This window comes from Fimicolochytrium jonesii (genome assembly GCF_025526975.1).
Source record: "Fimicolochytrium jonesii strain JEL569 chromosome Unknown EV422scaffold_19, whole genome shotgun sequence".
Taxonomy (NCBI): Eukaryota; Fungi; Chytridiomycota; class Chytridiomycetes; order Spizellomycetales; family Powellomycetaceae; genus Fimicolochytrium; species Fimicolochytrium jonesii.
Genome location: NW_026515686.1, coordinates 474,463 through 495,106, shown reverse-complemented (window position 1 = coordinate 495,106; position 20,644 = coordinate 474,463). Strand labels below are relative to the sequence as shown.

Sequence of the window (20,644 nt, the reverse complement as noted above, 5' to 3'; positions counted from 1 at the left end):
GTCGTTGCGATTGGCGACCTGGGCGTCTTTCGACAGCCCGGCATCCGAGTAGTTGGAGCCGGTGCTCCAGGTGGTCTTGGGTGGTGGGGGGCGGCAGGACACCTCGAATTCATAGACGCCGTCAGGGCCGCGATTTGGGCTCGCAGGGCTTCGTTCTCTCCCTCGCGAGGTGGGCCATCACCGCATAACACAGGCAACCCCACCCCCTGATTATGGGAAATGAGAGGAAACAGATGCAGTTAGTAGAAATCCTTGTGATTCGAAGAGGATGTGAACAGTGATTCAACTTACCCGAACGCCAACACCCCGCCCGTTCTTCCAAAACGGCCGCGGCTGTTGCGGTGGGCCCGGCGAACTGCTGCTGCCCGGGGTGGTGGTGTGGGGGGGGGGTGGGGGGGGGGTGGTGGTGTGGGGGGGGGGGGGGGGGGGGAGTGGTATCGGTGGTGGTGGTGGTGGTGGTGGTGGTGGTTGCGCTGGCTGCCCTGACGCGTGCCTTGTGGCGCTCCGAAGCTTCCTGCGATCTTCGGCGTTGCTTTTCCAGGTCCCGTTGGAGAAGCGTGACCGCGTGCCGGCCGAAGCTGGTTCTGCGCATCTTTTTGTACATGCGCTCGCGCTTTGCCATTCGCTGAGCGGTGGTTGTCATGTTGGTCTTCTGCTGCGCGGGATTGAAAGACGGGGGCGGAGGAGGCGGAGGAGGAGGAGGCCGAGAGACGAGCGGCGGCGGCGGCTTCCAATGCGCGGACTCGTTCCCGCAAGGCCCCCACCTGCGAGCAGAGAGCAATGACCTCCCTCTCGCTCGCGAGGTGGGCCATCACCGCATAGCGGTGCTCTCGTTTTAGTTTTTGGACTTCGGGCGAGTCCTCGGCGGCCGAATACGTTGAGCCGGCGTCCTTGTGCAGTTTTTGCGTGTTCTTGCGCTTCGGCATGGTGGTTGTGGGGACGGTGGGGTGTGTGGTGGGTGTGGGAGGAGGCGGAGGGTCTGGCGGCGGCTCTGAGCACGCGCAGCTCCTCCCGCATCGCCGCGATTTGCTCGCGGAGGGCCCGGTTGTGCCTCTCCTCTGAGGCCTGGGCGAGGACCTAGAACGTAGATCATGATGATTATCTTATTAGATTAGAACGAATCTCATTCTATGAGTTCACCTACCGCATAGCGGATCTCTCGCTTCAGCCGCTGGGTGGCGGGGGTGTCGTCGGCCGCTGAGTACAATGCTCCAGCGGCGCGAGCAGGCTTGGTATAGTTTCGCTTCACCATTGTGGGGACGGTGGGGTGTGTGGGTGGGTGTGGGAGATGGTGGATGGTGTTGCGACAAAGGTTGGGTGGGGGGGGGGGCTGAAGGACACCTCGAATCTATAGACGATTTCCCCTCATGTAGTTGAAGAGCTTGTAGTTGAAGAGCGGCTCCCCCGAAGCGAAGAGGAGGAGGAGGAGGGTCCGTCGGCCGACGATGAGTAGGGGTCGCGACGAGTGCGGTTCTCCCCATCGAATCGCTGGGATACATCTCGGAGAGCACCACTTCTGTGTGCATCTCGGAGAGCTTCACGGGCGGCTTGATATGTGAAAGGCCTGTACGTATAGTGAGAAAGTTGCTTTCGATTAGGGGCAGTGTTCGGAGAAAGGCATTATGGTCAGAGACGGAAGCGGAAGAGTACGTCAACATACCAAAGTAGACCTATACACTGGCGGATAGAGCCGACTCCCATGGCCACCTCACAGAATTCCCATGACTTTCCCACCACCTCTCTACAACCAGCGAGCCCAGAATTCCCACCACAGAGAGGAAAGACCCTTACTGACCGGCAGTGGCTCCATGAGCGCACGCCAAATATCTAACTACCCCGTCATTTATCAACTGCAGCGATCGCCGTGATGAGTAGAAATCAGGAAGCGGCGGGGGGGGCCTGCTGAGCTGCTCTTTATATATGCTGGCCGTGACTGTGCTGCGCGCCCCATATTCCCTGCTTCCCCTCCTTCCTGTTTGCAGTGTTTCCGAGGGAGGATACGGGGTGCCGAGGGGGGATACGAGAGGATACGGGGGTCTTCCTCTCCCAAAGCAATAACCGAGGCAGGAATGGCATGTGCAAGACCCGTGGAAAAAAAGAGGGCCCGGGCTCAAAGTGGCAATGAAAACGCGTCGCGTCTCGATAAGAAAGTAGTCCAGTCATAAAGGGTCCATCAATAAAGCGGTCCCCGTATTTGGGAAATCAATGTCGGTCCCTTACGTCAATTTGGCGTAGCCGCAGTCGCTGATTTCAGGGAGGGGGGGCCTAGCTTTATGGACGTTATTGTAGGGACTCAAAAAAGTCAAAAAAAGGCAAACGCTCTCGGGCAGGCTTGAACTGCCAACCTCTCGATTGCTATCTTGTGTAACAGTCGAACGCGCTAACCAATTGCGCCACGAAAGCTGGTTGAAAGGCGGTGTCTTGTTTAAAGTCATATCTTTGCGACTGCAGTTCGGCTGGGTACAGATGGCGGCTTTTAGGAAAGCATTGATCTCGAGAAGCTTGAGAAACTTGGAAAACCAGCTTCACCCAAGCGCCCACCGAGAAAAGGACTCGGCAAAACGGATGGATACATATGATATATGTGTTTCACCAGGGTGCAGAGACGTTCGGGGATGCATTCACTCCTCCCATCCATTGAGAGCGACAGTTGTGAGGAATGGAACATTCCGCGTCGGGAGTTGTTTAGGTTCAGGGAATGGTGGATAGATTGCTCAAGGTTAAGCTTGCTGGTAAAACCTTCACGGCGACACCTGGAGTTCAGGCGCTAATCGCATGGAGGGACGGTGGTTGCACCGGGGATTCTTTTGAAGGTTGAGTGCTAATTGAGGGTTGGTTGAGAAATGTTCCCTCAAAACCTTCTCGTGGAACACGGATTGTGCATCTGGGGCATTCGGGATGCGGATACGAGGTCGTCGTCGGCCCCGGGCCTCCAGGCGTTGATAGGCCTCCCACTTCGCATACATTCTGCCTTGGCACGTTGGGCAGTTGTTGAGGTCCACAGACGCCAGCCCAATCAACCTGCCGGCTTGACCTACTACAGTCGACGCCAAAATGAAATTACGGACCAGTTGTCCTTAACCGCACTCATCTAATTCAAAATCGCAAAATCCATGGTATATACACAAGCATATAGATACAAAAAAAAACACATCTTCTCGCAGATCGGAGGTCGGAGGTGTATGGGGAGTGTGTTATATATACAAAAGCAGAAGCGGCACGCGAAGCCTCCCGATGACGGACTGCCGGCTCGGAAGCACAACTCCGAGCCCACTTCGGAATCCGCTTTCTCAAGCCTCTACGACACACGGAGCTCGGAGGCCCGGTGTGAATGACGTGATTGCATGTGTTGGGTTCGCGTTACCCGGAGGCGGAGGAAGGGCCAGGAATGCTGATGATGTTGTTGTTGTTGTGGGAGGGAAGGGTGTTGATGCGGGGGCGGGTGAGGTTGCGAGGATCTTCGCGTACATGCTTCGTCGGATCTTGAGTTCAAGTAGTTGGCGGCGGTGTGTTTTCGGTGACGAGGAGGGCAGTGCGCCCGATCCGGCCGACGCCGACGCCGACACAGCCCTCCGCATCCTCCACACCGCAAACCCCTTCAACCACACCACCCATTTCTCAAACACGTCCCCCGCGATACACAACTGCCACCGCAACGCCTCGCAGATCGATTTCTTCATCATCGCCAATCTCGTCGCGCTCAGCCCGCTGTAGTACGCGTAATGCGCCATGGAGTGCGGGATGTCGTTCAGGAAGGAGTCGGCTGTCGCGATCGCCGCGGTGAGTATGAGGAGGGGCGTGAGTGTTATCCGCTGCTGATGTGTCCGCGGCATCGGTAATTGCGGCAATGTCGGCGAGACCGGCGACGCACTCGCGCTCCTCGGTACCCTCACTTCCCTAAGGCCGAACTCTGGCTGAGCGTGCGATACACCCGCGAGGTACTTTAATGCGAGGAAGACGGTGGTGGGTTTGATGAGGGTGCGGGAGAGGATGGCTTGGATGGATGCGACGAGGCGCGTGGTGTTCGTGTGTGGGGCGTAGTTTGGGAAGAGGTGGAGGAGGACGTGCACGGCGAGGCGAGAGAGGGAGGCGATTTGAGTTGTTGTGTTGCATTGCGGGATTTGGGGTGGGGACGGGTGCTGTTGGGTGGAGGATGGTGATGTTTGGGTGTCCATTGTGGTGATGTGGGTGGGTATTGGCAGGTATCCTACGGTTGTGCTGTGGTATGGGTTGTAAAGCGCGTATGTATAGGTCGAAGGTTGTGATGAAAAGGTTCGAACAGAGAGTGCTGTGAAAATCCACTCCGCGTAGATATACCACCTCCAACCCTTCTGCGCTCAGCCAGAAAACCCAAAGATATCTAATATCGAGCGTGTGCTGTGCAGCGTGGATCGTACGTATGGGGGGGGGATCTGCCTGCGCAAGAGCACATCCCAGGTTCGCCACGTCCCACACGGGCTCAGCACTTCCAGGGCACTTATATCCACCTACGCCTACGCCTGTCATTCGCCCGGTGCTTGGCGCCCATGCGTTGTTTCAATTTTGACGGGGTGTGGCGACCTGCGCTTTTTCTTCCTTCGGCCGGCGGCACGGGGGATTTGTCAAATTTCTTGATGAGGCCGCGCATCATTACGGTGCCAACTCGGAGATCTGGAAGATTTCTGATGATGGGTGGAGAGAAAGAATGCGGCCAGCCTCTTGTTTTTGGTTGGGGAAGTGGATTACCGCGGGAACCCGACAAAACATCAAACGAGAGATCAGGGCATGGTTTTTGACATGGAAGGAGGGTTGGTTGGTTTCAGTCCTCTTTACGCAGACAGAGTGACGACGGTGACATGCTTGAATTTCGATATGGAAGGGAAGGAGGTTTTGATTGGATCGCGGCATGAGGGGTTTCTTGTTTCTGGGGTTTTGGCTTGCGTTTCGGGATCCCGACGATCAACTTCGATTCTATAACCTCCTTAATCAAAAATCAGGATTAGCGCTAATCAAAAATCACAATTGCTCAATCCCCCAATGACGAGCAACGAAGACACCGGCACAGCCGCCTGTTTGAACGACGCGCCTTATGGCCACAACCTGTCAGAGCTGCAAAAACGACTGCCGGAGGAAGCCTCTGACATGCGGTTGCGGCGAGGTCTTGGCAGAGGATTTTGGTTGGCGACGGGCGTTGATTCGAGGTTTGTTCTGGAAGCTGCGAGACCTTTGTGTGGTTGTTGCATCCCGCTCCCGAGGGAAGGTCCTGTCGAATTGATGCGGGAAAGAGACAAAAAGCCACCGGGGGTCCGCCGCCGCTTGCATGCTGGCGAGTTTTTCGCCGGCTGGCTGAACGCGCTGCCCACTTCCAATCACTCCATCCGAAGTGGCATGCGTGGCTGACGACGGGAGGGTATGGGCGATCGCTACGCAGGACATGCCACAACTCACAGCATAACCCCATGCAACGCACTAGGACAGAAAGCTGTGTGTCCGTTGATTCACGATTGGCAGGGCTGATGGACATGGATGCCTGAAGGTATCTCTCTGGATGCCGGGCTCAGCTCCTCGGCGTGACGTGCATATGCGCAGCCTCACTGTCATAACTCCTTCCTGCTTGGAAGAAAGAGTGATGAGAGGGTGGTGTCCGTGTATCAATAGTGCTGTCCAACTTCCAACCTGCATTTGGTCGTCGCGGGGTTTGACATGGGAAAGATCATGGAGGAGCTTCGATGGGGGGCATCTGCATCACTAGACACAAAGCATTCTGTCTGGTGCTGAGAAAGGCGGGACCGATGAACCGTTCATTCCATTCTTCTCCCGGCTTTGACTGCTCTCCACCCATAGCGGCAACATTTTGAGGCAATGGTTGTGAGACTATATAGTGGCATCACGACGCAGGCTTATTGGTTGTGTTGCAGACGGGCACAGCTGTCCGGATAGAAGGAAAAGCTGGCAGTGCGCTCGGTGGTCGGGGGAGGGGCATGTTGAGGAGGACCTTTGAAGGAGCAATGTACGCAAATCAATTCCAACTGGGGCAGCCACGTGAGGCCACGGCTGTCCGTCAAGTCACATTGAGCCGAGGATAATGCGGTCGCTCGCTCAAACAGGTCCTCTTCTACGGAGATGTCTGTGCAGTGCAAGCATGCCCTATTCCTACTACTACTGAGTAACTACATACCAGCATACAAGCATACAGACGAGCGTGCTGAACGGGAAGCCAACATAACATAGATATACCACACGGCAACGTTGTCGGCTCCACTGGTGCACCAACACCCGCCGACTGTCAACTAAGCCGCAATCCAGCACCAGACACTTGAACCTCAGAGGTCAACGAACCCAACTAATACTGCAACTGACCGACCGCAGGTCGCTCCACACCCCATGGACGACCGCTCTCGGCCAACCGCAAAGTCGCAGCCTCCTCGGCTCGCCCAACGCAACGCCGCCGGCTTCTTCGAACCACCACCTTCCCAACAACCTGCAGCACAAGCACCACCAGCACACTCGCAGATCCCAGCGTTTCGCTCCGAGCGCCGCGAGTATGAGGACCCGAGAGCAGGAGAGAGGAGGCCGGAGGGGGAGAGACGGCCGTCGGGGAGTAGTAGTGTGAGGAGTAAGAGTCGGCCGAGGGAGAATGGTGGAAGGATGGAGCCCAATGGGTGAGTAGAGTGGGCTCGGAGTGGGTTCGGCTTAGGTTGTTCGAGTTGCAGGGAGGAGCGGAATGGTTTTGGGTACTTGTGCTGGAAGGCGGAGTGGGATAGTGTGATCGATGGCGGACGCCCACATGCTTGTCGTGTGACGATGACGATATGATACGTGGAGGATGAGGACAGGAGTATTCCACGTCCGAACGCTCTACTACGGCCGCGGACGGTACAACCCTCACATTCATTTGGAGAAAGTTGACCTGACACACATCTTTCCTCCCAATCTTAGATCAGCACCGATGCCAGCACCATACTCCGGAAGCGGAAACGCAGTCGATGGAAACGGAAAGTCTTACAGATCTAGTCCGCCGCGATCGCGGAGACCATCCGAGGATGTCGTTAACGGAGACAGGGGAGGAGGGGCCGGAGGGAGAGAACGGAGTGCATATGATGACCCGCGGAGACGGCCATCGGGTGACAACGCACTGCGAGCTGCTACAACCTACGGGTCTGATCGCGACCGTGAACGCGATCCCAGATTAGGCGGCTCTTCACGCAATAGCCCGGCACATTCCCGACGACCAAGCGGGACGGACGGATTGGGAAGTAGTGGGTATGCCTCCAAAGCAGCGAGCACTAGTGTTCTTCCGCGGACAGAGTCCGCCAACAGCGCGTTTGCAGGACGGTCTCAACCAGGCAGTATGGGGTCTTCGAGGAACGGAAGCTCGGACGCAATAGATCGAGACCGTGACGGGAGACCTCAGTACCGGGATCGGAACTATGAGAGGCGGGAGCCAACGAGCGGAGGCGCCCGATCAACTCCAGACTCGGCGCGGCCTGCGCGACGACCCACTGAAGTATCGTCCAACCCAGGCAGTGCCCCCGTATCAGCATCAGGTGCACCAGCCGCGAGCTTCGACGACATGCTCAAAGCACTGGACGATATGCAGGGCGGACGGAAAGGACCTCCGTCTGCACCCATCCCAACCAGAAGCTCTGACCGATTGGCAGCTCCGAATTCCGCTCGCTCCGCAACCACCCGCAGCTCACGAGAGTACGATGAGAAACTGGCGAGTCTGGATCAACTGATCGGCGAGTCCTCTTCGGCGATGAGTCCCACGTCATCGTCTGCATCGCGGGATGGGGATCGGTATCAGAGAGATAGGGAGCGGGACAGGCTTAGAGAGCGGGAACGCGAACGTGAACGGGAGAAGGAGCGGGAAAAGGATAGGTTGCTTAGAGAGCAATTATCTGGCGCAACATCTCGCTCCACACAACGCAGCGCACGGGATACACCTTCCGAAGACGCCTCACGAACTCGTTCCACAAAGGCATCATGGCGAAACAGAGGACAGGACGCAGCACCTACCTCCGCCTCAACCACCAGCCCCACAACCCGCACCGCTGCGTCCACGCAAGACAGCACGGCAGCCACACCGCAACCGGCTGACTCGCCTCGTACAGCGGCCGCGGAACGGGCAGATGCGCGGGAGATTGAAAGGCAGCGAAGGGAGCAGGAACGGGTTGATGCGGAACGGAAGGATGCGGACCTGAGAGAGGCTCAGATGATTCAGAAGGCGAGGACTGAGGTTACGGCTGCGGATAAGCAGTTGGAACGGGTGGTGGCGCAGCAGAGGGTGCATCGGATTGATGAGAAGGTGAGGATTCTGGGATGTGATAGTTTTCACTCGCCGTGCCACTTGGGTGTTGTTCACCTCGGTGCTGTAACTGACATTAAATGCACTATTCTCTTTTGCAGCTGGTCGTACCCGATTACGTCGAAGGTGTCAGACTCACCCTCGCCTCCGACCGCAACTCCTACCCCGAACCCGAAGACTTCACCAGCAGCGACGGATACGGCCTCTGGGAGCAAAACATCGGCGGCACCTTTTCCGACGTGCTCAGCGACATGCTCAAAGCCCGCTTCCTCGACAAACGGCCCCGGATAGAAGATACCCCCGAACCCTCCCGCAGCAAAGGCAAACAACCCGAAAACAGCTACGACGTCCAGCTCTTCTTCAAAGTCATCGAAGCCCGCGGGCTCGTCGCGAAAGAAGGACGCACGCGCGACGCCTACTGTGACATCGAACATGGACGCATCCCTGACGACGGCACGGACGAGGCGCGAAGGGCGGATAAGGGCCGTAAAGACAGGCCGGTCATGCAGACTGAGACCGTGAGAGGCTCTCTGAACCCACGGTGGGACCAGCACGTCAATCTCCAATGCGACCACCCCGCCGATAAGATCATGGTCTCAGTCTTCGACCGCGCAAAAGAACAATTTCTCGGCCGGATCAAAGTATCCTTCGGCGAACTCATCGACGCCGCAAGACGAAAGAGCCCCGTAACGCGATGGTACCCCCTCAACGGCTTAGGCAAAAAGGAAAAGGACAAGTACGTCGGCGGCGAAATCCTCATCGAAGCCGCCATCAAAGACGACCCGAACGCACCCTCCCAACGCGGCGGCTCCTCCTCCTCCTCCTCCTCCCGCCCCGCCCGCCAACAAGACCCCTTCGCCCAACTCCTCTCCCAAATCACCTACACAACCGTCGACTTCCGCGCCATGTACAAAGTCCTCCTCCGCGCCTGTCTCGTCCTCGACATGAACATGCTAGGCAACTCCATCACAGAGCTCACTGTCGAGTTATTGAGCCCGGAAAGTATGTCGATGCTTGGTATACTGGGCCGTGCGTGGGGATTGACCGAGGCGTTTATGGCGATGGCGTATTTGGAGCTGCTGTTTAGGAGGTATAAGAACGCCGAGGTGCCGCAGGGCGCCCTGGTGGGGACTCTCGAGGGATTGAAGACGAGTATGAAGGATGATCCGAAGTGGTTGAGTCATCGGGAGGTATGTTGAGAGGATACATTGGTGGATGCTGCACTTTTTATGCGTGTGTTCTGGGATCGCGCGTCTCCCGGACAGAAAGGCTAAATTTACATATCTCTTGATGACACAACAGCGCCCAGCCCTCGTAACCCTCCTCAACGAAATGGAAGCCTACTACCGCACCCAAATCCAAAAGTACCGCGACTTCTTCCCCAAAAACACCCCAAAAGACGCCCTCGAAACAACCATCATGATGCTGCGCATGATTGTCAAACACCCCGTATTCCGCGAATCGCCCCGAAATCCCCCATTAACTAATAGTTTCCAGGATTACATCAAGCCGTTACTGACGGAGGCAGCGATTGAAAGATATCAGCAATTGAGTGAATTGTGTAAACCGTTGGATGAGAATGATGTTGAGGGGGTTGTGGAGGGGGTTACGAAGTTGGGGGAGTTGATTAGTGAGGAGATTGATGCGGATGCCAAGTACTTCTTTACTGCATTCAAAAGGTGCGTGCGGCATGTCTCGTGTTCCGTGCATACTCCACTTCGGATTTTGTTAAAACTCACACAAATTTCCATTTTCGTTGATTCACAGGGAACTAGACATCGTCCGCCACACAACCGAGATCTACCTCAAATACTATGTGCTGACTCTCGAGTCGACGACTGAGACGATATCGTCGGATGCGGCGGTGACGTCGGGGAGCAAGATGGTGTTTGAGTTGTATCGGCAGGTGAAGGTTATGGATGAGCGGTATGCTAAGATTGCGCCGGGGTATGTATTTTGTGATGTTTTGGGGTGTTAGTGTTTTGGGACATGTGATGTGGGTGATGGAAACGGATGAACGTCTAACTCTCGCTCCACCCCCACCAGCCTAAAACGCATGTCAGCGAACACCGGCTTCAACGTCGAACGATGGTTCGCGCCCTTCATCACGCGCTGGCTCGAGCACCTCTCCACGAAAACGGTCGAATGGGTCAACAACGCCGTCAAAGCCGACCAGTTTGAGCCGCTCAACCCCAACGACGGCGGGTTCAGCTCGTCGGTCACCGATCTGTTTTCTGCGGTGTATCAGGAACTGGAGTTTATTAAGGGGTTGGAGTGGAGTGATCCGGTGCAGAGTGCGGGGTTTATGCAGGGGTTTGCTAAGGTATGTTGTGGAGCGGTTTTTGGGGTTGAAGTCACCCACTTTGGCTTGATGAGGATGTTGGATTCTTTGTATGATGGACAAGAGGGAGATTTACATGCGTGACGCGAGTGACTAATGGCTTTGATTTGACCCTTTGTAGACTGTCAGCAAGGCCATCGAGAACTACTGCGATGCCTTAGCGATGGGTGAAATCAAAGCTGATGCGTCCACCGGCTCGTCGTGGCAGGGTTTACTTGCTACGACGGTTGGCAAGACCGCGCAGAATGGTCCAAAGGATATCGCTAACGTGGTATGTGATCGTCTCGGTCGGCAACCTGATAGTTTTCCGCGCGGACTTGTGGTGCTGAGTCAATACTTACTCCCCGATATTTCTCAGTCCTGCGTAAAACTCTGCAACATCGAATACGCCATGACGAAACTCCACGACATGTTCCGCGTCATGAACGTCCAAGAACTGAACCGCATCCTCCGTCGCCATCGCGCACAAGTCGCTGCAGAAGCCGAAGCGCTTTCCGCATCATCACCCTCGTCAGCCAAACGTGCGGAAGAGGATGATACATGCGTCAGCGGTGCTCTGAAGGTTCATCTCTCCTACGCTGAGAATCTCCAGCCGTGCAACAAGAACGGGCTCGCCAACCCGTATATCATCCTGCGTGTACCTGATGGGACTGTCGTTCCGCCGCCTGAGACGAGTGCTACACCTGCTGCTGCTTCGAGTACGGGAGGGAGAACCACACCCTTGTCGCTGACGAGGAGTGGAGCGTCGAGTCCCATCAGCCGCGTTAGTACCGGGTCGTCGTCGGCGAATCCCCCGGTGGGACCAACGATATTGAATGGTATCGCATGTGAATTGGCGCGGTCGCGCGCTATCCCGGACACACTTGCGCCGACATGGGATGAGACGTTTGAAGTTATGCTGCCGCCGGTTACGAAGCTGGAGGTGGCTGTGTTGTCCAAGAACATCCTCACGGCTGATGATTTTGCCGGAAACGCCGTGGTCAATCTGGCAAAGGGAACGCGGTTGCGGCGGAAACTGGCTGACCATCAAGCGCACGATGTGTACGTCGATCTGGAACCGCAGGGACGGGTCTTGGTGCGTCTCACGATGGAAGGCGCCGCGGAGGATGTCGAATTCTGGTTCAGGAGGAGTAAAGAGCGACTTGGACGCATGCGTGACGATTTCGTTCGCTCCCTCACTGCCCGTATCATCCCATACGCCAAAGAAGAGATCATCCGCGTTATCAAAGCCCAAGAAGCCGTACCACTCCCATCCAAATCCTTTTTCTCATCCCTCACCACCGCCACGCAATACTCCAACCTCACCGCCGCGGGCGTTCCCATTGACGAGCCCGTCACGGTGCGGGATATTGACGACGCCCTCGAGCCGCTCATCGAGTACCTTAACAAGAATCTCGCCACGCTGGACGTATACCTCTCCGAACGCATGTCACAGGAAGTAATCCGCCGCTGCTGGGACGAGATCGTCGCCGTCGTCGAAAACACCCTCATCCCACCCCTCTACGGCCCCGTCGAGCGCGACCGCCGGATCCTCAACCTTCGCCAAACATCAGCCTCGTTGGCCCTCCTCAACACCCTCCTCGAATTCTTCCATGCAGGCGGCGACGGCGTCCCCATGGAACAGCTCGAAACGCGCCGGTTCAAGCACGCAAAGGCCCTGGTCGGCGAGCATGTATACCACGCCGACGTGGCGCGCCTGAAGAAGGAGTATGAGCATCAGCTGTTGAAGGGCAGGGACCGCGAGCTGATCATACGGTTGATTAGAGTCAAGGTGGAGAAGAATGATGGGACGTTGACGGCGCAGGAGGTTGAGGAGACGAAGCAATGGATTGAGGCACAGTTGTTGAGGAGGAAGGAGTTCGTGCGCAGGACGTAGGGGCGGTGCGAGCCCAACGGTGGATTATCGCTTACCCACAAACCCACTTCGAGGGTATTTTCGAAACACCATCAAATGATCTAATTCCCTAATGTGCGTCTCTTCGCTGCTCGCGGCTTACCATCCCCACCGACTACTTTTGGAAAACCCAATTCCCTCCGTTCTTCATACTCTGTGTCTAGCCCCTCCTTATATGCCCGTACCCCATGCATCCCTATGTTTCTACATATCTACATACCGAGCTTTATATATGTTTTGCTGGTCTCCCTCAGTTTTGGCCTTTGCGTCCGATGTGAGGATACTCATTCACGTTCTGCAAAGTGCGTCGGTCATCTGGGCATATCGGATCCGTGGAATATGCTGGACTACTGTAGTTGGCGACCGTAGTTGGACTGATATGTTGGACTGCTTGGAGATTATGGACATGTGCACATATATTCTATCCACTCGGCTTCGGTGAGCGAGATCTGCTTCTTTCCACATACTGTACGCCAACTTCCTTTTTTCCCTGGCGCTTCCGGAAAGTGGGAGCATCAAATGCGCAACGATCTGCCAAAGAGACGCGCAGAGAAGCACAAGAATGACAGCACCCGCCAAAACGTGGCTTAATGTCCCGTCAATCCCGGCTTAGTTCCGTTCACCCGTTTGGGCATCGCATGGCACGATTTTCGCATCTTATCTCACCCCCGTGCTGGTTATACCGACCTTGCTAAATGGTATTCTGCCGATCGGGGTTTTATGTGGTTGCCTTCTTCAGTTCTTGCTCATCGATTGCCCCAGACGGTACAGTATATGGACGTCACGACATGGGCATTGGAGAGACCGCCATTCGATGCATATGATGGACAGTAGGAAAGGATGACCAAGTTCAAGAGATCTACGAGTACCAACAACCGCCGGAAACATAGCCTTTTCCAATCCGCCATGTGCGCAGCATAAGTTCAAGCACGAGTCGGACGATTGGTGTTCGGAGAGAGCTCTCATCGATGGCGGGCGTGGCGTCCTTCGTGGACGGAGGCGTAGAAAGGTGATGTGCTAAACGTCGCTGCGGCGCGTAGGCAGATAGGGACGGAGAACGAAATGAGGCACAGAATGTTGCCCCGCGTAGGATCTGGACCCTCGTGGAGGTGTCGCGGTGTATCGTACCATGCCCAGTTTCGTTCACTCAAGGACCAAGTGCCATCGATAGCGACAGGGATTGTTGTATGGAAGCCGTTTCTTGTGCCGCGATGTGCTGGGCGGGTGAAAGAGTACGCGGGAGAAAGCGCCCTTTCTCGAGAAAGCTGCGGAGGGATGGGCTCTGGGTAGCCATCCGCCATGAGAGCTTCGACATCGGCCATTGGGATATGCAGGGGTACGAGGGCCGGCGTATAAAGCCGTCTGCGCGGACGATCCCGCCGCCTCTCTACTCGACAATCCCATCGTCCGAAGGTCCGTTGGCGTATTCGCATCATCGTTGGCCAAACTCACTTGATCTCCTCTTCTGCTTTGAAAGAAGTTCGCTCACCAAACGCCAGCACATCTCCCGCTCTCAGTCTGGATCCGGCTCAAGCGACAAACATGGCATCCGCAACCCTCCGCGCCGTCCAGCTCGCCCGTTCATCTTCCAGCGCATTAGGCTTCCTCCACCCTCGATGCGCCGCGCGACGCAATACCCACTCCACAGCTGCCGGTCAAGCTTCAATGACCGCCCCATTCGCATCCCAGTCGGCCGATGTCTTCACTACAAACACACACGGCGCTACAACAACAATCCTGACCAATGAGACCATCCTACCGACCACCATCTCCTCCACATCCACATTCACCGTCGACGCTGACCTCGCCGACCACGATGCGCACGAACACCACATCAGCAGCGACAGCTACCTCGCGTTCCCACCTGCGAGCGGTCTCACGGACAGCGGCGAGCGGCTGGTGGAGAGTGTTGGCGGCGCGAGCGTGTATGTTCGGTTGGGGCATTAGCCCGCTTTCTTTTTGGGATGGGTGGGGATGTGGACGGGGAGCTTGGCAGATCGTTTTGGGTGTGTGGGAGTGGATTTGCATTGGAATAACCACGAGATGTGAGGGAAAGAGGATGGTTCATCCTGCTTTATACCGTTTTTGTCAACTTCATCGTCGATGTATCTCTGTTTTTTGAAATCTGTACATGCAATAGCATTCAATATGAGCGGCATTTGATCTAAACACTCTTCTGCCTAAAGCGTATTGCTGCAAAGCCCTTTGATGGTCAAATGTATTCGAAGACTTGATTACAGGTATTCCCTTCACGCCGCGAAGTTACAGGTACGCCGTTCGCCGACCACTGCCCACGACGAAAACATATCTTCATCCCGTTCCGCTTCTCCATGTTGCGCGCTGCACTATCTCTCATAGCTGTTTCCTAACCTAGCCTGGCGTCGGGTTTGTTGCCCTTGTCCTGCCAATCCTGAACCGAACAAGGCCGAAAGTGGACATCATCTTCGGTTTCGTCAAACGGTCCGGGCAGTGGTCGCCGCCAAGATAGAAGAGCCCACGCGGTTCACATAATACTTGAACAACCATTCAGCGCCCCAGAAAAGCCCGTGAAGAAGGATCAATCCGATGGATATATAGAGGCAAGCAACAATCTTCTCCATGTTCCTCTCCGCTTCCTCCATGGTGAACTCCATAGCCATCACCTTCGTCAGGACTAAAGAAATTGAACCGGAACACGATAAGCGAGAGGCATCTCTACGATAGCGTATGAATGAGAATGCCGAGTAAGGTATTACCAGAGATAAACCAGATGATGAAGCCCGCGCACCACAACAGCGACATGGCCCGGACGATGAAGATAAAGGTCGCCGTACCCAATTCAACCGAATCGGTAATGAGGTCGATGTATTCTCTGGGCAAGAAGAGTGGAAGGAACGGAACCGACGCGCATGCCAGTAGCATGCATTGGTATCCCTTCGGAAGGAAGTCTCCTAGGAATCGGTGCGCGCCACGGAGAGCGTAGATCGGCCCAGATGCAATGCCCTGTAAAAGGAATATCATCAGGAAAGGCATGCAAGTGTCTGATGTGGGCAATGTCCTGAACGCCAACTCACGATGAGCACGATTGCAACGAGCAGTCGGTTTGCGTCAAAGTAATCTCGTTCATTGTGAGGCATCATTGTATCGTTTGCGTGTTCTTGAGCAAGGCGCCGAGAGGTTTGAGCTTGCTCTCGATCTTGGGAGAAGAAGAGAAGTGGAAGGATGGACTGCATGGATAATGCGAAAAGAGGAACGAAAGCAGAGCGTGCTTGTCCGAAAGATTTGAGACCAGTTTGTCTTTCTCTTTTGGAACTGACTGTGGAGAGGACAGTGCTCTGATTCGTGGTGTGTCGAGAAGAAAAGCGGAGGGCGATGCGACTGACAGCAACTGACAGGTCACATCACGCGAAGCAGCGCCGAGTTTCCGCTCGCCCGAATCTAGTAGTCCACTATCCCCCGCTCATCTATCCGGCCTCACTGAAAAATCTACTTATAGCCTGGGAAGGCCCGCCTTTGCAAACCGTTTCATTCACGACCAGTACATCGCAAGCTCGTCAAACGAATGTACTATCCAAATAATATTGGGGTGGGCGCGACGTGTGCGTGGGAGGGGTGGCGGTGGCTGTTAGTGGGATTGAGGAGACTGTGAACGTATTTGAGGGGTGTTATCCGGAACGGGCGAGGAGGGGGGTAGAAGCTGGAGACGGAGTCGACGATGGGGGCGGGACGCAGAGTGGGGAGACGCAGGAAGAGGAAAGAAGGGGGGTATTGAGACGCCAAACCCTCCCTAGCGGAACAGTCGTTCAGTCAGACGGAGCGGTATGTTGGCGTTTTGAGGGGTATGGCTGGTGAGGCTGCCGCATCCGCATCTCAAGGCTCGGCGTCCGCATCTGCGTCTGATTCACATGACTCCAATCACAACAACAACAATAAACCGACCCAATCCCATCACCAATCCACCTCCTCTCCACAACTTTCACATAGTGTGGGTGGGAGGGTTGGGTTGTCGGAGTTCGAGAGGCTTTCTTTTGTGCACCAGATACAAAGACATCAACCGAGGAGTTGGACGAGCAAGAACGGAGAGATCAGGAACGCGATGAGATACGGAGATTGAGGAGGGAGCAGAGGGCAAAGGAAGGGTGGGATGCTGCTCTCACGTCACCTACGAGCCCGCAAGTCGCTTCTTCCCCGCTCGCGATCAGAGAATCTCATCGGGTGGGCATACCACGGCAGCGGAAGAGGCGAGATGGAACCAAGAGGATGTTGAACGTGAGCGTGTGGAAAAGGGGAGGGAGGAAGCTGAGAGTGCCGAATGGGAGAAGCAGCGTGCTGAGCAGACTCGGCGTAAGGACGGGTTGCTGCTGTGGGCTGCTGCAAGGGCTGAGACTGACCGACACAAACACAAACCGTCAAGTAGCGCCAGCATGATTTCAACACACAAGATTGCATTCGCTTCACGCTAACATTTTCTCCATCAGAGGTATCCCCACTCTCCGCCCGCCAAGAAGAAAGCACGGGTACGGCTTGCTACGCTAGATATCACTCCCCCCTCCCGCCCTTTGCCGACCACAAAAGCCGGTATCCGGAGCCGCCCCTCCGTATCCGTTCCACCTTCTCCGGCTTCATGCCAACTCCCCCGATGTGAATCTCGTGCCGGTGGCTTTGTCTTCAACCCCGTCCCAACTTTCCTTCCATCCCAACCCCATCTTTCCCTCAATAAACCCACACCAGAACCCACAGGGTAACCACAAACCCCGCCATTCCCCACAAAACCGAAGCCGCGACAACGTCGGTATGCTCCTCCGGCAGCAACAACGGCAGAAACGGCACCGACCCCATCCGCCCAGCATGAACGCGATGTACGCCTTGTATCTCTTGCCCCGGGGTAGGTTTCGACGGACGAGGTGGAGGAGGGTTACGGGGCCTGAGGCGAGGGACTGGTGTGAGGAGACCGGGGGGAAGGCTGTTAGATTTAAATTGAATATAAGTAAAATTGGGATGGGGGACAGCAACTTACGAGGAGCACGACGGCGAGGAGCAGATGGTGGATTAGACGGGTGGCGGGCATTCTTGTATGATTTGCGGGTGCGCTGTTGGCGAGGGCGATGGGGTGGGGGGTTTTTTTTTCGCGGGCGGTGGGTGCTCCCGTTGGCTGTGGGTTTGAAGGATGATTCCGCGATGGACTTTGGGATAGGCTCGGGGAGGAGAATGGAAACCCCCGCTGAGACAGTCTTTCACCGGCCGATGTGGGGGGTATTCTCCACCGTCTCCATGTATGTGAAACCTCCCCAGGAAACGTTTCCCGTGGAGAGGGTGAGAGGAAAACAGCAGGCCGCGTGCACCTAACAGGTTCCTGCCAGAAGACAGACCTTTTCCTCCCGTCGACGCTTATACGTGTGGCGAGCGAAAAGCATCCTACATATATCCACACGCAGATTGGCCGGGTGGGACAACAGCGGCCGATTGCATGGATCGCTCTCAAGGATGCAAGGTAGCAACTCGGATGAGCGTTCATGGCAGACGCTGGCGTCTTTCGCCAAGAAGAAGTTGTTGCTCTCCGCCCAAGACTTGGCCATGACTCACGCGCTTCCTGTCGGATTGCTGTGCGATGCGAGCGAGGGAGAGCGAGGGGGGCGAGAGACGAAAGGGGGCGCAATACAATGCACTTCAACGCGGCGCATGCACGTGACCTCACTCCCGCCCCTTCCCCCCCAGCCGGATTCACCCACTGCAATGTGCATGAATGAAAGCTTCCCCAGAGCTATCTCCCCCCCCCCTAACCCTTACCCTCGTCGTTTGCTCGCTCCCTCAGTCACTGCTGGCAACAATGAACAGACTCGCCCGCTTCGCCCTCCCTTCCCTCGCTAGGGCCGTCGCTTTCAGGCCTCTGGGTAAGTGTGTCTTGACCTCGCGGCAACTAGCGACATCTCGCCCTCCGACGCCTGTTCGCGACCGTTACCGCTTACTGGGCGGGCGTGGGGAACATCTGCAGTTCCCCCCACAAAACGAGAGTTGGCCGGTTGAGGCGGATGGGTATCGACGGGGAATGAGGCTGCGTACGGACGGGAGGAATGCCTTGACTAGGTAGTTTAGACAACCGGCAGCTGAATGGGAACGGATTCGGGGATCGCTACGCCCCGTGGTTGATGAAGTGGTTCGCCTCCGTGAACCTCCGGAGTAGGATAAGCGCGGATAGGAGGATTGGGGAAACTAGCACGTAAACGCTGAAAACTCCGCTCACTAATTCACTTCACCTCCTCTGAATTCAGCCCGCGCATCCACCCCCCTCCTCACCGCCCCCTCCCGCCTCGCCACCACCGGTCCCGCCGGCCACAGCGACCTCGACCCCACCCTCGCAAACTACCCCATGCCCGCTGACCTCGACCCCTCCGCCAAAAACGACTACGAAAAGTACGTCTCCTTCTGGCGCGCCCACTTTCAGAACCTCCAGGACGACTTTGAGCTCGAGCGTGGCTTGAACCATATCTTTTCGACTGATTGGGTACCCTCCGTTGAGGTCATTGCCGATGCGCTGAGGGCGGCTCGGGAGCAAAACACTTTTGCGACCGCTGTTAGGACTCTTGAAGCACTCAAAGGAAAGACTTCCTCCGAACAGCAGTACCAGTCGTACATTAAGGACCTCACACCTCTTTTGGAGGAACTCGGGATTGTGGATAAGGAGGGGCTTGGCCACTTTGAGTTTGTCAGGGAGAAAAGGTGGTGGATGGAGTGATATCGAAGGTGAGCAACGAGAAGAGCGAGCCCACTGTCATACCGAGCGATAGCAGGGCGAGCAAAGCGAGTTCCTTGCGCCGGAGGCGTAATACACCTAATCCCGGCACTTAACGAGCCTTAAGCGAGCGTCAGATCTTTGCGAGCGAAGCGAGCTACACTCCCGCCCGCCGCCGCCCAACATCCTCGTCGCGAGCGGAACGAGCAGGGTTGTTGTTCATCATTCATCACCTAACACCCACCCACCGACCATGTTACTCACACACACATTTTTCCCATTTCATTCTTTCATCCGAATCTAGTGTAGTCGAACAACCATACACACCCCCTTACACCCGAAACTCGTTCCATAAAACCTATACGTTGTGAAAGGAGAATATACACACTCTACGAAGATCCAAAAACTTGCTACCCGTTGTTCATCGTTGCTTTTTCGTGAGGGGAGTGGGCGAATGGATGATAGGAGTCGGGGGAGTAAGCGCGGGATGGGTGATCAATACACGACGGGAGGGGAGGGGCCCGCCGTCCAAGTATTCCACTCCATCCTCGCTCATCCTGCGTGCACGCCCCATGAAAACCGCCTCCGTATCTCCCCTCAAAAAATGACGCGGCCCCGAGAATCCATCACGGGGGAGTGCGACCCGGCTATCGTTCCAGCCCAGCCCAGCTTCATCCGCATCGCACCTCATAACCCCATCAACTCCTTTTGAACTAACACGGCCGGATCTACCCCGGGAACAATCCATGCGGGATCCCCACACCTCTGAACCTAAACACACCCCTCACATCTCCCCCACCAACCCAGCCACCCAAGCTCACCCGCACCATCAATCCAGCGAAAAACCACAATCACAAAACCGAGAAAAACAGATAATTCAACATCCATGGTATATATGCGCAGCCACAAGCAAAAAAACTCGTCAGAGATACAGTATATCTATCTAGAAAAACAGAGGGCGTCAGTCACAACACAAAAAGGTGAGAGAGATGGGTAACCAGGAAAGGAAAAAAACGGGAGGTTGTACGCAAACGAAAAAGGGCTTGAGAATGTAAACAATGTGTGGCTATGTACGACTATGCGATGGGATGGGAGGGTACGCCGGGATGGTGGGTGCTATCGGGGCGGCTTTTGATTTCCGAGGAGTGGGAGACCGGTCGGGTGCCGGTGGGTATTCCCTCGCCCGGATCGAGGGAGGAGCGGCGCACTGGTGATCAGGGGACGTCCGAAATGACCGAGGGTAAGTGTTACATCCCCGCGGTGTCGAGGGATGGGTGTCGAGCCGGTCGGGAAGTCCGGAGCCAGGCCAAACCCCCACCACATCCCTTCCTCCCCCTCCCCCATCCCCCTCACCGCAGCTAATGATAATAAGCATGGGGCGGCGGCGCATAGGTATGTCTCGGACTCCTCGCC

At 55.9% G+C, this 20,644-nt stretch overlaps 6 protein-coding genes and 1 non-coding gene across 7 annotated transcripts; 3 read left to right on the top strand and 4 right to left on the bottom strand.

Moving 5' to 3' along the window:
* Window positions 1-2,317: 2,317 nt before the first annotated feature.
* Window positions 2,318-2,403, bottom strand: EV422DRAFT_t97. The gene has a single exon. It is a non-coding gene; the product is annotated as a tRNA-Asn (tRNA).
* An 887-nt stretch (window positions 2,404-3,290) lies between these two features.
* Window positions 3,291-4,175, bottom strand: EV422DRAFT_507836 (uncharacterized protein; the record flags this gene model as incomplete). The annotated part of the gene is made up of 1 exon (XM_053068682.1): window positions 3,291-4,175. The coding sequence occupies one exon, from the start codon at window positions 4,173-4,175 to the stop codon at window positions 3,291-3,293; it is 885 nt and encodes a 294-aa protein (XP_052923961.1).
* Window positions 4,176-7,738: 3,563 nt separating this feature from the next.
* EV422DRAFT_498416 (uncharacterized protein) lies at window positions 7,739-12,504 on the top strand (the record flags this gene model as incomplete). Its single annotated transcript, XM_053068018.1, has 8 exons — window positions 7,739-8,287; window positions 8,389-9,477; window positions 9,590-9,966; window positions 10,055-10,234; window positions 10,334-10,610; window positions 10,750-10,899; window positions 10,987-11,351; window positions 11,397-12,504. The coding sequence occupies 8 exons, from the start codon at window positions 7,739-7,741 to the stop codon at window positions 12,502-12,504; spliced, it is 4,095 nt and encodes a 1,364-aa protein (XP_052923960.1).
* Window positions 12,505-14,064: 1,560 nt separating this feature from the next.
* Window positions 14,065-14,469, top strand: EV422DRAFT_569306 (uncharacterized protein; the record flags this gene model as incomplete). The annotated part of the gene is made up of 1 exon (XM_053072754.1): window positions 14,065-14,469. The coding sequence occupies one exon, from the start codon at window positions 14,065-14,067 to the stop codon at window positions 14,467-14,469; it is 405 nt and encodes a 134-aa protein (XP_052923959.1).
* A 506-nt stretch (window positions 14,470-14,975) lies between these two features.
* On the bottom strand, window positions 14,976-15,837 carry EV422DRAFT_621508 (uncharacterized protein; the record flags this gene model as incomplete). Its single annotated transcript, XM_053074138.1, has 3 exons — window positions 15,576-15,837; window positions 15,258-15,504; window positions 14,976-15,175 (listed from the first exon to the last, which is right to left on the bottom strand). Exons 1-3 carry the CDS (start codon window positions 15,732-15,734, stop codon window positions 14,976-14,978), a joined length of 606 nt encoding a protein of 201 aa, XP_052923958.1. The 5' UTR covers window positions 15,735-15,837.
* Window positions 15,838-16,926: 1,089 nt separating this feature from the next.
* Window positions 16,927-18,305, bottom strand: EV422DRAFT_536351 (uncharacterized protein). Its single transcript, XM_053070825.1, has 3 exons — window positions 18,289-18,305; window positions 17,519-18,229; window positions 16,927-17,438 (listed from the first exon to the last, which is right to left on the bottom strand). The coding sequence occupies exons 2-3, from the start codon at window positions 18,014-18,016 to the stop codon at window positions 17,124-17,126; spliced, it is 813 nt and encodes a 270-aa protein (XP_052923957.1). The 5' UTR covers window positions 18,017-18,229; window positions 18,289-18,305; the 3' UTR covers window positions 16,927-17,123.
* Window positions 18,252-19,636, top strand: EV422DRAFT_536350 (cytochrome c oxidase, subunit VA/VI). Its single transcript, XM_053070824.1, has 3 exons — window positions 18,252-18,392; window positions 18,771-19,242; window positions 19,536-19,636. Exons 1-2 carry the CDS (start codon window positions 18,329-18,331, stop codon window positions 19,232-19,234), a joined length of 528 nt encoding a protein of 175 aa, XP_052923956.1. The 5' UTR covers window positions 18,252-18,328; the 3' UTR covers window positions 19,235-19,242; window positions 19,536-19,636.
* Window positions 19,637-20,644: the final 1,008 nt, after the last annotated feature.

Coding starts and splice junctions, on each gene's coding strand:
- EV422DRAFT_536351 (XM_053070825.1), bottom strand. CDS start 18,016: ATGAACGCTCATCCGAGTTGCTACCTTGCATCCTTGAGAGCGATCCAT. Junction 17,439..17,518: donor TCCTCGCCGTCGTGCTCCTC/GTAAGTTGCTGT, acceptor TCCTCACACCAG/TCCCTCGCCTCAGGCCCCGT.
- EV422DRAFT_536350 (XM_053070824.1), top strand. CDS start 18,329: ATGAACAGACTCGCCCGCTTCGCCCTCCCTTCCCTCGCTAGGGCCGTC. Junction 18,393..18,770: donor CGTCGCTTTCAGGCCTCTGG/GTAAGTGTGTCT, acceptor CTCTGAATTCAG/CCCGCGCATCCACCCCCCTC.